This window comes from Periplaneta americana, chromosome 11, assembly GCF_040183065.1.
Source record: "Periplaneta americana isolate PAMFEO1 chromosome 11, P.americana_PAMFEO1_priV1, whole genome shotgun sequence".
Taxonomy (NCBI): domain Eukaryota; kingdom Metazoa; phylum Arthropoda; class Insecta; order Blattodea; family Blattidae; genus Periplaneta; species Periplaneta americana.
Genome location: NC_091127.1, coordinates 160,480,778 through 160,498,866, shown reverse-complemented (window position 1 = coordinate 160,498,866; position 18,089 = coordinate 160,480,778). Strand labels below are relative to the sequence as shown.

Here is an 18,089-nt window from a genome sequence, read left to right as displayed (position 1 = left end):
CGGCCACGTGTAGGACGTTCTAGTTTAGATTTAAAAGTGGAAGTGGAGTGATTGGCGCAGCGTACGAGTCATGACCTTAAATTGAATGACTATTTTTAGTATCTCAGTAATCAGGCACTCCTCTCTGCAAGGAATTGTCGGATTAATAAGAGTCTACTGTAATATTGTAAAATATGCCTTCCTTCATCTTCACAAATAATTTGATAAAAGTATTCCTGTAATTATTCCTTAAAATAACTGCGGATAGCATATAACTGTTGAAGTTTGTTAAAAAGAAACTATAACTTAAATTTATTCAACTGTAAGTAATATTTATAAATATCATTGCAACGTTTTGTCTAAAAGATGTCAATATATTCACCGTAAAATGTTTGATCTCTACTTACAACTGTAGTATGAATGATCGTAGGATATAGCACTATTCACCCGGGACACCTCGTTTCTGGAAAGCCTTCTCGTACACTGATGTGTCATCGCAATATGTACATCTGCTTGTTATATGACGTCACGATGTAGCGATAAGCGCTTGAAATTAAACACAGAATAAATATGGGAAATGCCTGTTATTATTCGGTTGAGAAGCTTTTGTCATCCAGACTGCTCTCAAAAAACTTGAAAATTAAAATTTATAAAACAGTTATATTACCGGTTGTTCTGTATGGTTGTGAAACTTGGACTCTCACTTTGAGAGAGGAGCAGAGATTGAGGGTGTTTGAGAATAAGGTACTTAGGAAAATATTTGGGGCTAAGAGGGATGAAGTTACAGGAGAATGGAGAAAGTTACACAACACAGAACTGCACGCATTGTATTCTTCACCTGACATAATTAGGAACATTAAATCCAGACGTTTGAGATGGGCAGGGCATGTAGCACGTATGGGCGAATCCAGAAATGCATATAGACTGTTAGTTGGAAGGCTGGAGGGAAAAAGACCTTTGGGGAGGCCGAGACGTAGATGGGAGGATAATATTAAAATGGATTTGAGGAGGTGGGATATGATGATAGAGACTGAATCTTGCACAGGATAGGGACCGATGGCGGGCTTATGTGAAGGCGGCAATGAACCTCCTGGTTCCTTAAAAGTCATTTGTAAGTATTATTATACAAATCTGGCTTTCAGGTAGTAGCTCTCTGTAAAGCAGGTTTGAATAATTTCAAGGAAAAATTGTTCCGGAGCCGGGTATCGATCCCGGGACCCATACACGACACCGTCACATTATTATTATTATTATTATTATTATTATTATTATTATTATTATTATTATTATTATTATTATTACTAAGTATATGATTATATCTCGTGACCAGAATATAATATGAAATGGAACTATAAAAATTGGAGATTTATCCTTCGAAGAGGTGGAAAAATTCAAATATCTTGGAGCAACAGTAACAAACATAAATGACACTCGGGAGGAAATTAAACGCAGAATAAATATGGGAAATGCCTGTTATTATTCGGTTGAGAAGCTATTGTCATCTAGTCTTCTGTCAAAAAATCTGAAAGTTAGAATTTATAAAACAGTTATATTACCGGTTCTTCTGTATGGTTGTGAAATTTGGACTCTCGCTTTGAGAGAGGAACAGAGATTAAGGGTGTTTGAGAATAAGGTTCTTAGGAAAATATTTGGGCTAAGAGGGATGAAGTTACAGGAGAATGGAGAAAGTTACACAACGCAGAACTGCAAGCATTGTATTCTTCACCTGACATAAATAGGAACATTATATGAGATGGGCAGGGCATGTAGAACGTATGGGCGAATTCAGAAACGCATATAGAGTGTTAGTTGGGAGGCCGGATTCAAAAGGACCTTTGGGGAGGCCGAGACGTAGATGGGAAGATAATATTAAAATGTATTTGAGGAGGTGGGATATGATGGTAGAGACTGGATCTTGCACAGGATAGGGACCGATGGCGGGCTTATGTGAGGGCGGCAATGAACCTCCGGGTTCCTGAAGGGGAGAGGATGGTATTTTTGATGAAAAATGACTGAATTTAAAAAAAAAATTCTTTAAAATACTCCGTGATATGTGTGGATCGCCTTTTTAAAGTTCCTGCTTTATGGATTTTTAAATCACTCGCCCACTTTTATTGTTCTTTCCAGTAAATTAAATTTTCAAATTTTTTTTTCTTTAAAATACCCTTTGATATGTGTGGAATGCATTGCATAACATTTTGTGGGTATTTGTGCCCTTATCGGATGTTGAGACTTCTTTTTTAAACTTCCTGCGCTATGGATTTTTAAATCGCACGCCCGCTTTTATTGGTTTCCAGTAACTTAACTTTTTTTTGCTACATTGCCAGACAAAATGAATTTCTGAACTATTAAAGATACATGCATGAAATTTAGAACACACATTCTTTAGACTATTAGAAAACTTTTCTCTGTAACAGAATTTTGTTAATTGATTTCATTTAAAAATACGTCCGTTTGTTTACAAGAGAGTAAATCAGAAAATTGTTATTAAATTTTAATTGTTTATTTTACAAACGTAGGGACTAATATCAAAATTCTGTTACAGACAGTTTGTAGAACATGCTTTTGCAAATACATTGCAAAAAACTGTTTGAATCTATCTTTAAAAACTGTTTATATATAAAAGTTTTAGTACAATCCTGCATTGTGTATATTTTTTTCAAATTTGGGCCCCGAAATATATATATATATATATTTTTTTTTTTTCAAAATATTTTTATTTGGTTGAGTGGCCACAACTATGAGCTCTCTACATACAAAAAACTAATAATTTACACGAGATAGGAAAAAAGTTTTAAAAAATACCATCCTCTCCCCTTAAAATGGTTTGTAAGTATTATTATTATTATTATTATTATTATTATTATTATTATTATTATTATTATTATTATTATTATTATTATTATTATTATTATTATTATTTACACCTTAGCTTCTCCCCTGAAGATAGCAATATTTCAAATAACATAAAATGAAGTACACAGCAGTTTTCTAATCTGATCGGAAATCCACAAGAATATAGGCCTAGTCCCATGAATCGCATGTGAGAGATCGTCTAGGTTTCCTATTTCAAAATAGTAAATACAATTTGGAAGCATTGTCTTGATTGCGATGTCACCGCCGGCTCGCCTGGCCATCTCCTGCAGTGTAGTGGATAGTGTATTAATGTGTGTTGCCATGCAGGCTTGGCGCAGAAGGCTGCCCGTGACCAGGAGGACCCCTGCAAGGTGAAGAGCAGAGTCGTGGCGGACGCGACGTACTGTGACCGCTACTGGGAGTGCGTGGGCGGCCAGCCGGAGCTGTACGACTGCCCCAACGGCCTCGTGTTCGCGGGCAAGCACCGCGGGGTCACCGAGGGCTGCGACTACCCCTGGAGGTCCAACTACTGCGAGGGCAAACAGCTAGCCAGTATGCCACTCTTTCAGATCGCGCCTGCGACGACTGACGCTGCATTATTAACACCTGCTGAACCTTTCCTCTTCCTCGTGGTGTCGTTGCACAGATCATTTCGTTAGCATAGCACTTTATTTTCGAATAGAGATTGTCTGTCTATATCCAAGGAGACGTAAATATTTCAGTAATCTATTAACTATGCATGGAATGATGTCTATGCATGAATCTCTCTTCTTTCAGGCACCAAGTTTCTCATTTTATGAATAACATTTTTAACCCTTAAATTCACAAAGTATTCTGTAGGATAGACTAAAACAAATTAATTGGCTATATGTTATAATTTTAATAGAACAATAGAAAAAAAATGACAGGAAATAGTTATTTATGGTACTTGTGAGGTAAGTGCATCTTTATTGCACGAGTGGAAAGATTTAAGCACGAGGCGTCAGCCGAGTGCTTAAATTACACGAGTGCAATAAAGATCACGCTCACAAGTACCATACGTAATTTTATCCATGACCATAACGAAAAATTATGTTTTATAAAAGAAAATATGTTGAAAATAAGTCCTCGTGTAATCACGTACCATGGCATGGATTTTAGAATCAATACGTTACTAGGTAGGTCATGATGTAGGAGGCCATGATTAGTAAAGAATGGTATCTAAGGCGTTGGATAAATAACAAATTATAATTAATTATATAATTTTAATATATATTTTTTCATTTTAAACGTGTATTTTCTTCTTTTTAAAGTTTCAGGGATTATTTAGAAGTGTTCACGGAACTAATGTGATTAAAATTATTTCACATTTTACTTCTGTAAACTTAAGAGGAATATTAAAACTTAATTAATCATCGTGTCTGTTTAGCTCAGTTGGCTAACGCGTGTTGTTTTAAAATCCTATAAACCCAACTTCGCAGGTTCAAGTCTCCTCGCATCCCAAAAGGTAAATTATTACAAAATTTTAAAAAGATGCATATTAGATATGGTTGTAATGCACAAATTACGACGTAGCAGATAGAGAAAAGAGAAGGAGATAGAGTGTATGTATATTTAAGAAATGGTAATAAAGAAGTAGAGGTAGTGACATCTAGTAACTAATATATTAACTTCTTGAATAATAGTTCAATGGAAAAGTATACGTGCTTACCCGGGTACTAGGAAAATACTAATGAACTGTGAGATAAAGTTCAAACTGTGAGGTAAAGTCTTTATCTCACTAGTGAAATAAAGTAATGTTGAATAAAAGCCTGCTTTACAAACGCGAAAGTATTTAGTAAAGGCATGTTTTTCGTTATGGTCATGGATAAATTAAATTTAACCAACATTTCACAATACTATAATATTGTACAACATATAAAACATGGACATCGCAATAGTGTGTTTTCTTTACAGTCCGACACGGTTTAATAAACTAGTGTGAGAAATGAAGTTTTGCCATAAGGGAAGCTCATATTTATATAATGGTGGTCTAATTACCGTTATTTACCTGTACCGAAATAGGGTATTTCAAATGTGATAGAATTTCCAGAAGAAATGAAATTTTAAACGCATTTCATTTCTTGTTATGTCGCGCGTACAAGCGGTAAGAAAGATAGCAAGCGTTACGGTATTACGTCATAGCGAATACGTCATTGCTTTTATTGGCACGCGTGCTATAATAAGGCGATTATCCAGTACAGTTACAAAAAGGGCAAAGTGGGTATTTACAGGAAAGTGGAAAGAGGTTCACAGTTGCGTAGTGTATAAGAAAAAAAACCCTTTCATTGCACTGTGTGGAGTAACGGTCAGCGCGTCTGGCTGCGAAACCAGGTGGGCCGGGTTCGATTCCCGGTTTGGGCAAGTTAACTGGTTGAGGTTTTTTCCGGGGTTTTCCCTCAACCCAATATGAGCAAATGCTAGGTAACTTTCGGTGTTGGACCCCGGATTCATTTCACCGGCATTATCACCTTCATCTCATTCAGACGCTAAATAACCAGAGATGTTGATAAAGCGTCGTAAAATAACCTACTGAAATAAAATTCATTGCACTGTGTTAATAGGTTCAATGAAAGTTAACTCTAAACTGGTAGAAATACACAATAGAACAAGAGAATCGTCAAAGATAGAACTTTAAGGAGTGTACAGCTTCCAGAATTGAGGGGGTTCCAACATAGAGGTTATATTGGACATGTAAAAGTAAGATAGAAATTTGTCCGGTTCCAAGAAAATATGTCCAATATAATTAGGTGTCTAACATACAGAGGCGTCCAAATATAGAACTTTCACTGTATTACTGCGAAACATATGTGAGAAACACGAAATATTTTAATACTAAATTCCAGGACTTACTTAAAATATAGAGAGTTTTGAGCAGGTTGTCACTCACGAGATAAGAACGCTACTCTGCTTTCGATATTAAAGACTTGCACAACACAGTGAATTATAAAAACTTCAAGTGCAGAAGTCGGAAGAGAAAGTTCCGTTATTGGCCTATCCCACTGTAGCCCCCTTCTTGACTAATTGTAGTTAGCAACTTCGCTCCAACACCCTCCTTTGAACTGGGAGAGGTTGCAATATGTGTGAAATCGATTCCAATCTAGTGTTCCATACCAAACTTTCACCCCAGACGCTTTTAGTGACGTCTGAAGCTGCAAATTAATGTGATGGCAAACCCTAACAAAGTAGAGGAAGGAACAGGGTCTAGAACCTCAAAGCTCCTCCTTCCTTTGAAACTCTGTAACATTGAGTGAACAAGTTTGTGTAGTCCTGAAGTTTATATTTAGCACGTACATTTTTCTTTTCTCTTGTATGCTAGAGTTTCACCTAACTTCCCATAAATTCTTTTGTGTCTGTTACTCTGCAGCAAGTTTAGATCTTCATCTCTTTTGCTATAAAATTCTGAATATGCAAAACACGTTTATAACTTAAAATTTAACTGAAAGAGAGATCATTTTTTCTTGGTATTAATGATATAATTATAATTAATAATATGACATTTTTACTCACTTATTCTTTTAGGATAAACATTGCCGCTCCCTAAAGAAATATTTTTTATGCTCGACCACGTCGAAATGTAGTAATTATACACCTGGTAGCAGTCCTTTAATGCATGTCATTAAAGTACACCTATTCATTAAAGTTCAGGTTTTCGATTATTTTCGGATATGCAATCGAAAGACAACGAGGGAAACGTCACGGAGGCTGGAAATCCAATACTGTCGCAGAAGGTTATGTTCTGTTACTATAATAATTAGCGTTAATTGTAAATAATATTCAAATAAATTCAATTTGTCATCTCGTTTTTCAATGTCGAATTCAATTTCAAGGTTATGTCAAGTTTAACGTTTATCTTACTCTCTAGAATATATATCAAGGTCGTCGACATTCGTTGCCCGAAAAAAATCAATACTTTCGCGTCTGCGCACATTTCACAATTTACAAGATTCGCTCCCCAGTCACATAAGAATAACATGAATATTTATGAATAATTTCAAGTTAGAAATATTGTCGAGCATAAAAAGTCGTATGAAATTTGCCTATAATGGTAATTAAGACGCTCGTATGAAAATTATGAAACTCGCTTGCGCTCGTTTCATAAACATCCTCGCGTTTTAATTACTATCAGTATAGGCTCGTTGCATAATGTACTATTCTGCTTAAAAAAAGAAGCATTCCGAACTGCAATTAATTGCTTCTTATTTAAGATAGATTGAATAATCAATAATTTTTTAATGCAACCCAAATGTTATATTTAACTACTATCCTGCTGGCACAAATTTTACCAATAATAAATCAAAATTACCAAATCAAATTCCCAATTGGTGGATTAAATCAAATCTCAATTCGAAAAATCTTGACATATTCTTCATACGATATTATACTGCATAATATAAAGAGTTTGGCCTGAATAAAATATCATTATACTTAAAATTTATTTAATCGCATTCATTAATCTGGACAGCCTAGGTAAAATGCTGTAAGTCGGCGAATAAAGATTCAGTAGTTGCAAGAGTACCCAACTTTTTTCACTTTCATACCACTTCGGAGGCTATTTCCATAAATTGTTCTCTTTATATTAGCAAAAAGTTTGTATTTAATATATTTGCTATTATTTCAAATTGTTCACCGCTTTGGAGTAATGGTTAGCATGACTTACCTTGAAACTAGCGGGCCCAGGTTCAAATCCTAGTTGGGACAAGTTACCAAGTTAAGGTTTTCTCTGCGGTTTTCCCTCAACCCTATAAGAACAAATGCTGGGTAACTTTCGGTGCTGGACCCTGGACTCATTTCGCTGGCATTATCACCTTCATCTAATTCAGACACTATATAACCATAGCTTCTGATAAAGTGTCGTAAAATAATAAATAATAATACATTTTGAATCTTGCGTACACTACTTTTAACACTTGAATATAAGTAATTGATGAACTAGCGGACTTACTCGTGTTAATTATGTAAGTTTGTGCTGCTTACAGCTGTTTCGGTGCTTCATCACACCATCCTCAGAGCCTACTAGATCTCGGCGTCATCTCGAACTTCTCTGCCTGTTATGTGGGTGCGTTTGATTGTTGAAAGGTGTTGAAAGTTGGAGTCAAACACACCCCGATCAAATTCTCAACACACAGATCAATTTCAGCACACACACACTATTTGACTCCACCTTTCAACACCTTTCAACAATCAAACGCTCCCACATAACAGGCAGAGAAGTTCGAGATGACGCCGAGATCTAGTAGGCTCTGAGGATGGTGTGATGAAGCACCGAAACAGCTGTAAGCAGCACACACTTACATAATTAACACGAGTAGGTCCGCTGGTTAATCAATTAAATAATAATATATTTTTTTAATTTATATGTTGTAACTATAAATAAATGATCCAATAATATTATTAAAAACAATAAAACAACTTCCTGGCTCATACTCCAGTTTGAGAGCCACTGTAAAAACGTAAAAATGTCTTGCATATTAAAATATAATCATAAGTCGATCATATTTTCATTTCTGTAAATTTCCAAAGATCTCCATTGGTAGTACTTTGTTCAACCTATCTCTTTGGTCCACGAGGAGACAATACGATGCAATAGTTCCCCATTAGAAATATTCGGGAGAGGAAATGGAGAAATGGTAAATAGACTGATGAAGAAGACGGTGAGATTACGTAGCGGAGAATGATTCTTTGGCTTGTCAAGATTTGAAACTAGTCAACGTCGTCCATTACATATTTATAACATGCACCCTTGTTCATGACGTATTATTTTCTGCATTCCAGACATCTCTATTAGAAAGCTTTTAGTGGTATCTGAGTGACGGCACCACGAAGGAAATGGAAGGGTCATGTTAGAATGTTACAAACTTCTCACAAGAAACATCTAACGAATACTAATCTAACGCTGTACTCTATTTTCTTGGGCTGTATTTTAAGTTCTCTTAAATTAATTTCTCGCTACAACGTTAATTGAAATAACTTTGGCTTGAACAGGCTGTTTCTTAGGATAAATTGAAGGTAATCTTTAATTTACTGTTCCTATACAAATGGCAGATAAAGTCGCATTATATGGTAAAGGGAAATTATCTTAACGAAATCAAGATTTTTGCGGTATAAAAATTTTCGAAAAAAAAATTAGAAGCTAGAAACACAAATATTACGAACAAATCAATTAATAGTTAACTTAAATAGCAATATACAGTAAAAGAGCATGGAGAATATGGAATATTACGCATTCAGGAAATGCGTACACATCAATATTTCATTATCTAAATCATTTTTCCGCCCTTACGTGACATGTTACAGGTGTTATCATTGCTAGAAAATTCCACACTAACATATGGAAATATAGTCCTAACTTTAGTTTCAATGCTGTTGCTAATTTCTATCCAGGAAATCGAAAGATATGTTTATAATTCTTTGATCTTTTATGTCTTGTTAATAAAAAATTACAGGCCACTTTATGTATTAATTTTAAGAAAAGTCACAATATTGCTTCTCCACTGCACATTGGTTGCCTTATTTTCTTGTGAGTAGTTTGGTATTCATTATTTAATACGTAATATTACGCTTAACAAAGGTAGTAACGGTGCTTCAGTATTTTATTACAGATGTCAGGTTATTCCTTCTCCAAGCTTCATATTTAGGGACTTCTACACAGTAAGAATTTCAACCAAAGATTTAGTAACATAATTCAATTGATATACATGTTCTGTAATGGTAGTAAAATAAATAGCACTTAGGCCTTTCCTGCACAACCATTTGAAGCACAGTTACTGCCATACCTAATTCACAGTTCTGCACTGTAACTTTCTGTAAAAGTAGGCCTTAAATTCTTACATTTTTAATGAGCACGCTGGTTCTTGACCTTGGAAATGTGTGACAATACAAAATTAACAATTTCACATTTCATACTCTGATGCACCACTAGATAATCACTATGGCATTGAAAGAACTGAAGCAAAAACAGTTTCTCTGCCTTTTGCTTCCATTAGATTTTCGTTTTGGTATAAATTAGCAACCGTAACAGAGACACAGACTTTAAGGCCTGCTTTACGGAGCTAAATGGAAATGGAAACATTTTCGAGCCCAATGAATCAAAAGGATGCTGAGATATGAAAGAACAACTCATACTTTTTCACTTAACCTTTAATTAGATAGGTAGGTTAAAGTTACATAGGTAGGTATGTAGTGTGTTCAGTGCACCCCAACTTCAAATTAGGGACATAAGAATGCTTCAGATGTCTTGAACAAAGCCATTGTCGTTACTTAAAGCATTAAGGAGAAAATTTTATTAATTTCATTAGAGGAAGATCTTGAGTTCGATAAGAAAGTTCAATGAAAAAGAAAAATCACTTTTTAACATTTTCAAAACCGATATTAGGAACATAAGAATGCCTCAAATATCTTGAACAAAGCCATTGTTGTTACTTAAAGCATTAAGGAGAAAATTTTATTAATTTCATTAGAGGAAGGTCTTGAGTTCGATAAGAAAGTTCAATGAAAAAGAAAAATCACGTTTTAACATTTTCAAAACCGATATTAGGAACACAAGAATGCCTCAAATGTCTTGAACAAAGCCATTGTCGTTACTTAAAGCATTAAGGAGAAAATTTTATTAATTTCATTAGAGGAAGGTCTTGAGTTCGATAAGAAAGTTCAATGAAAAAGAAAAATCACTTTTTAACATTTTCAAAACCGATATTAGGAACATAAGAATGCCTCAAATGTCTTGAACAAAGCCATTGTCGTTATTTAAAGCATTAAGCAGAAAATTTTATTAATGTCATTAAAGGAAGGTCTTTAGTTCGATAAGAAAGTTCAATGAAAAAGAAAAATCACTTTTTAACATTTTCAAAACCGATATTAGGAACATAAGAATGCCTCAAATGTCTTGAACAAAGCCATTGTCGTTACTTAAAGCATTAAGGAGAAAATTTTATTAATTTCATTAGAGGAAGGTCTTGAGTTCGATAAGAAAGTTCAATGAAAAAGAAAAATCACTTTTTAACATTTTCAAAACCGATATTAGGAACATAAGAATGCCTCAAATGTCTTGAACAAAGCCATTGTCGTTACTTAAAGCATTAAGGAGAAAATTTTATTAATTTCATTAGAGAAAGGTCTTGAGTTCGATAAGAAAGTTCAATGAAAAAGAAAAATCACTTTTTAACATTTTCAAAACCGATATTAGGAACATAAGAATGCCTCAAATGTCTTGAACAAAGCCATTGTCGTTACTTAAAGCATTAAGGAGAAAATTTTATTAATTTCATTAGAGGAAGGTCTTGAGTTCGATAAGAAAGTTCAATGAAAAAGAAAAATCACGTTTTAACATTTTCAAAACCGATATTAGGAACATAAGAATGCCTCAAATGTCTTGAACAAAGCCATTGTCGTTACTTAAAGCATTAAGGAGAAAATTTTATTAATTTCATTAGAGGAAGGTCTTGAGTTCGATAAGAAAGTTCAATGAAAAAGAAAAATCACTTTTTAACACTTTCAAAACCTAGAAACTTGTTATTAGTTATTTTCACCAAGATTTGTTTTAAACTAAGTCATTGTTACTTTCACAATTGCCACCAGCACCACCATCATCACCACCACTGTCAGATTGATCACTAACATGATCACAAACTTCACAGTTCTCTATTTCACTGTGATCTAATTCCCTACAAATAATTGCGTCATATTTTAATAATGCTTCATTTCTAATCTTGCCATTATTTTCACCGCTATCATCATCGTAAAGTTGTTCACTTTCAGTCACATGATCACTAAATTCATAGTTCTTTGCTTCATTGTACGAATGAAAAAATGTTTCTGGTGTCAACAAATTTATTTCTTTTAATCTAGAGCGTTAGAGCTCAGCTTCTTCTTTGGGTAATCCTAAATCTCTTATTAAATCATTGAATTCAAACTGGTAAACTCTTCAGGACTTTCACTTTCTACATCACACAGCTTTCTAGATTTTGTTTCTGATCCTCATCAACAGGTTAGTACAAAATTTTCCATTAGAGGGGGGGACTGGGTTATAGATGCAGCAAAATCACTAGTATATTAATAATATAAAACATTAGTTTTGTGTAAAAATGGTGCGTGATATGCCATTTTTTGTCATTTCTGGCTTCAGCACACAAAAATATATAAAGGAGAGGTAGTATTTTTTTTTTTAAGTTTTTTGGTCGTAGGTCTGTGTTATGGGACTTGAATAATCATCGCATGTAGGGCACATCGAAATCTTGAACTCTTCTATTCCTTCGTACCTGTCGTCTCGCTTCACTTACCTTTCTTCCCACCACAATCTGAACACACCCTCTCGCCATGAAATAATACTAACAATACCATCCCATCGCATCTCCTCATACTCATCCTCTTTCACAATAGCCCTGCCAAGACTCTGGAATTCGTTACCTGCTAGGATCAGGGACTGTCGAAATAAAATTGAATTCAAACGCAAACTTACTAGGCACTTGGTCAGTAATTGAGACTCGTTCAGACATGGTTTCTTGTAAATAGTTCTCTTAATCTATCACAAAATATTTCAATATATGGTAATTTCATCACTATAGAATTTTGTTATTGTAGGTTTAATTTGTAATTCAGTAAATACAAAAATATTCTTTGTTCTTAACTTCTATGATAAAATGTCTAGCTTTCATTAATCAGGTAATCTTGTCGTACTTTAATTTTATTGTAATTGTAAATTTAATATTAATTGTAATCTTATTGTTCATATTATAGTTGTAATCCCCTGGTAGAGGGGCAGAGAAGGCCTGACGGCCTTATCTCTACCAGGTTAAATAAATAAATACTAAATACAATGGGCCAAAACAAGCCTAATCATAAGGACCCATCCCGGGTTCGAACCTCGAAAAGCCAAGCTGAACAAAGCAGTGAGAATAAAATGGGCCGAAGGTTCCAAAAACTATCCACTCGTAAAAAAAATGCGATATTTGAATAAGATCAAAGATATTTCATTTTCCGTGGAATATTGCTTGTCTTATTATTGGTAAACATGACGTAATTTTTTTCTTCGTTTGGTAACAGCAATATTAGAATTAAATGACAAAACTCAGCATCTAAGTGCACATGTCAACAACTAACCAGGGCTCGAAAATGTGAAAGCTTACTGACAGCAATTCTTTCCACATTAGTAACGATGACCGTTTCCTGCACATGACTGTACGAAAACAGAGATGGACAACGGCTACTGACGCACCTCAACATTGTTTTGTTTATTTCTAACAATAAATATTTTAACATTTACTATTTCTTCCCAACAGCAGACGCCACAGTATGATGTTTGACTTTCTCTCTGACATACTTCTTCTTTGCAGGTCATTCTCGATTCTTCTGTTACTTTTCTTGTGTAGCCACTAATCGTTTTTTCACACCATTTTCTAGCTCTTTTCAGCTCTTTTGTGCATGGAATTATAATTACTCACGCTTGTATGTTACTTGATATAATGCATTTAAGCTACTAATAAGTTGTTACTTTCAAAGTTAACCTAGTTTTAAGAATTGTGATGCGAATATCTGTTATGTCTTTAGTAAGATTAGTTTTAGTAATGGTATATTGATTATTTGTGTGTTACCGTAAAGAATTAGTAAAAATGGGATTAATTTTCAACGCTTGATTCTATTTTAATTTACGCCACAACATAAAGGCACACGTCCTTACTCCTAAGCCAGAAAATATTTCCCACTGACATTTTAATATTGATAGGCAACGTTATACTAGGTTTTGCTGACATAGTATTAGAGACCGTGAGAAAATATTTAGCATACAGTTGTCTGAATTTCAAGAACCTTGCTTTAATACATAGGGTAAATTAGGGTCTGTTGGACAGTCGGGCATGTTGGACAATTTGTACTTTAACGTGTTACCTCGCCACTTGTGGTCACCACATTCTTTTAGAAATCAATGAGGGAAGTAGCCACGAGTGTAGCTACTTCCGTCATTGACTTCTAGCAGTATGTGGTGACCACGAGTGGCGAGGTAACACGTTAAAATACAAAGTGTCCAACATGCCCGACTGTCCAACAGACCCTAATTTACCCTATTTATAATAATTTGAATTATTTCTTACTTCACACGAAACACGTGCACAAACAAGTTGATCGTATTATTTGAGTTGTTTTTCTTATTGTGAAATTATTAAGATTAGAATAATTTCAAGGGAAAAATTGTTCCGGGGCCGGGTATCGATCCCGGGACCTCTGGTTGAACGTACCAGCGCTCTTTCCGACTGAGCTACCCGGGAACTCCACCCGACACCGTCTCAACTTTTCCCTTTATATCCACACAACTCGCGTGGGCTGACGAAACGCCAGAGACCCACATCGAGTGCACACAATCTCTGTGTGACCTATTAAGATTAATTTTCTTTAATTCATAACGTACAAAATGAATCTTTGAATCCATGTTGAATCATCATAAGGACGACAAAACAAAAACTCAACAAACACAAAAACACACAAAACACAACACACACACACAAGAAATACATGATACTAACATACGAAAACAAAAACACACACAAGATCGCATCTTCATTCAGAAAACAGAAATACAACATAGCATACAGAACAGAAAACACACTACAAAGACATCTCAACATACAAACAACACAAACAAATAAATACAACCACACAGGCGTATACAAACTCACATGCAATAATTGCGACAGTTTCTACATTGGACAGACAAGCAGATCATTCCAAACTCGATACAAAGAACACATTAAAGCAATAACCAGAGGACACAATACATCTACATATGCCGAACACATAACTAATGCTAACCACACATACAATAACATAAATACAGACATGGAAATCCTACACATACAACCCAAAGACCAAAAACTCAACACACTAGAACAATATGAAATATACAGACACACTAAAACACACCCTGATCAAATTCTCAACACACAGATCAATTTCAGAACATACACACTATATGACACAACTCTTCATCACACGAACGCACCCACACAACAGGCAGCGAAGTTGAGATAGCGCAGAGATCTAGTAGGCTCTGAGGATAGTGTCAAGTAGCACCGAAACAGCTGTAAGCCACACATGCTTACATAATTAACACGAGTAAGATCGCCATTTAATCAATTATCAATCTTTGAAGTTAAATTTAAAGCGAGGTTGACTATAACAGAAATAAAACATAAACCATACAAATAATTTGTATAATTAAAATTATACCTAATTTTACGCGAAATTTTTAAGCGTAAACGAAATCCTTAACGTGATTAAGTTTACTGTAAAGGCTTTGGAAGTATAATATACTATGTAGGCTAATTAAGTTTTCTTAATTATAGGCCGTAGGGTAAGTAGGATAGTGAGTGGTTTAGACCCCCACTTTACAGACAACAGCATTAGTAGCAGTAGGAATGTCAGTATTGATGGTTGGAAATTAGGTCCCGTATTCTACCAAATGCTTTTCATTTTTATTTTTATGCTGGGATTATGAAATATGTGGCATTATCTAGAGCAAAGTTTTTAATAAATGATTAACTTGAGAGATTAGGCCTAGACAACAATCATATGAGAAAATATTTCCAACAAAAAATTCTGCAATATTTCCTTGACATGTTTCGACATTAGACACACACATAGCTGTTGACTCATGGCGTGGGATCGGCATAACATCGGGCATTCAACTTTCACAATGCCGGACGTCATGTTTCTAACGGATAAACACAATAATTTTCTTAAGAGAACTTTACACTCATTAATGATTTCAATTCAACACTGTATAAGTCCATGTTGAATCTTTCGTACACTACTTTTAACACTTGAATATAAATAATTGATTAAATGGCGATCTTACCTGTGTTAATTATGTAAGCATGTGAGGCTTACAGCTGTTTCGGTGCTATTCGACACCATCCTCAGAGCCTACTAGATCTCGGCGATATCTCAACTTCGCTGCCTGTTGTGTGGGTGCGTTCGTGTGATGAAGAGTTGTGTAAAATAGTGTGTGTGTGTTCTGAAATTGATCTGTGTGTTGAGAATTTGACTGGGATGTGTTTTAGTGTATCTGTATATTTCATATTGTTCTAATGTACACATACAACCCAAAAACAAAAAACTCAACATATTGTATATTTCATATTGTTCTAGTGTGCACATACAACCCAAAAGCCAAAAACTCAACACACTAGGACAATATGAAATATACAGACACACTAAAACACACCCCAGTCAAATTCTCAATACACAGATCAATTTCAGAACACATACACTATTTGACACAACTCTTCATCACACGAACGCACCCACACAACAGGCAGCGAAGTTGATATAGCGCCGAGATCTAGTAGGCTCTGAGGATGGTGTCGAATAGCACCGAAACAGCTGTAAGCCGCACATGCTTACATAATTAACACGAGTAAGATCGCCATTTAATCAATTACTGTATAAGTGCCTTAATCAGAGTCATACCACAATTTGATCATATTTTAATTTCTAGAAAACGTTCTAATTTTACGTTCTTTGACAAAGAATATGATAATAAAATATGTTTTGTACGTTAGTGTTTTTTGCTGTACTCACAGTTTTGTTGTTAGATCTTGAAAGTTAAAATTCCCACACAGAAACTTATTGCTGGAGAAACCATTCTTCTTAATATAAAACTTTACTGAAATAGACCCATTATAATGCACTTATTGTTATTTAGTTATCTACCATTACAATACAATTTCGCGAAGGCTTTGGAATAATATTTCCCTAAATTTTAAATGCAAAATATATTGTATTTTAAAAACATGATCGTGCAGAAATATTATATTTTCAAAGATCTATGATAAAACGTAGAATTTTGAATATATTACACTATATATAATATTTTATCAAAGATAACCTAAATTCAAGAAACTAGAATCATCAGTCTTCATTTATAGTTGAATAAAATCTTTTTTATCATAGATATGAATGATTAACAGTAGGCCTACTATCGTGTTTAATTATTTACAACTAGTTCAAAATATTATACTAATATACATATCGATTAAAAAGAAACACAAAAGGAAACGTCTGTGGGTTAAACCATGGATTGCAAGACGTAAATTGCTATTACTATGAGTACATATAACATTTGTCTCTGATGCATAAAGTCCGCAGAAAAGCAATGAAATGTTTCGATATTTGGTAAACAGTTACCTTAATATTTACGCACTTTTAGTGAAAGTATTATTAAACAATACGACTGGGTTTCTTGGAATAAAATTTTAACATAATTCTAAGAATGTCTGCAAGGTGCAAAACAAACACATAACTTCAATTTATTCACACGTAGTATGAAATTTCTTGTCTACTTTAACCCAGAGTCTACCAAGTGATGGTTTCAATCCGACGATCTCATAATATACCATGAATAATAACAGAAATGATCAGCTTGCCTATATTCATTAAAAAATATATTTAAATTTACAGTAAACAACTCTTGTCACATGAACGAGAGTGGTGGTTAATCATATCCCAGAGTTATAGCTTCTTTCGTTACTGCTCGAGTCTGCTTTTTATTTGAAGACACTGCCATGGATGAATATATAATAGGATGTGAAACTTACTGAGTTTCCGTAACACATACTAGAGGCGCTGTTGTAGAAATTGATCTTGCTGCCACCTGTTGGGGGGAGGGCGTTATTACATCTAGCAGCGCACCAAGTAGCGAAAAGAGTAATTACTCCATGCATTTAGCAGCGCACCTGGTGACGAAAATGTTAAACTGTGCAGAAAGTATACCCTCCCACCCTCATCGACATTCAAACCTAACCCAATTTAAAATAAAACATTTACAGTTTATTCCTCACAGCATCTTCTACTGAACATTCTTACCGGAGTCAACAGGAAGATAAAAGAGACGATCTATTTTACACTACCCAATTAAAATATAACCAGACAGAGACAAAAAATAATAAAGCAGAAAGTTAGATAATTGGGATTGTATTCTTTGGGTATTTATTGTACAGCGCAATGGAAAAGTATGCAAGAACTACTTAGATAGTTCAATTTATTATATTACTATTACTTTACAATACATTCAACAACACTGTTTTTACAACGTCCATAAACATCACTGTTTAACATACACTACTTATACACACACATAGTATCACTTTATGTTCACTTATTAGCAAGTTCCTGGCTGCCATCTTGCCTCTTCGAGCAATATCTCGAACGGATAAATAGGGAACTCTGGGTAATGTACCCAACACGTA

The 18,089-nt window shown here is 34.6% G+C and overlaps 1 protein-coding gene across 2 annotated transcripts in view; it reads left to right on the top strand.

Moving 5' to 3' along the window:
* LOC138709515 (protein obstructor-E-like) overlaps positions 1-18,089 on the top strand; it is a 117,782-nt gene that overhangs the window by 83,953 nt on the left and 15,740 nt on the right. The window contains exon 2 of one of the 2 annotated variants that reach the window (XM_069840335.1): positions 3,163-3,387. The exons of the other annotated variant lie outside the window; for it this stretch is intronic. Within the exon in view, the coding sequence (XP_069696436.1) occupies positions 3,163-3,387 (225 nt within the window). The remainder of the gene's footprint in view (positions 1-3,162; positions 3,388-18,089) is intronic. 2 annotated transcript variants of the gene reach the window in all.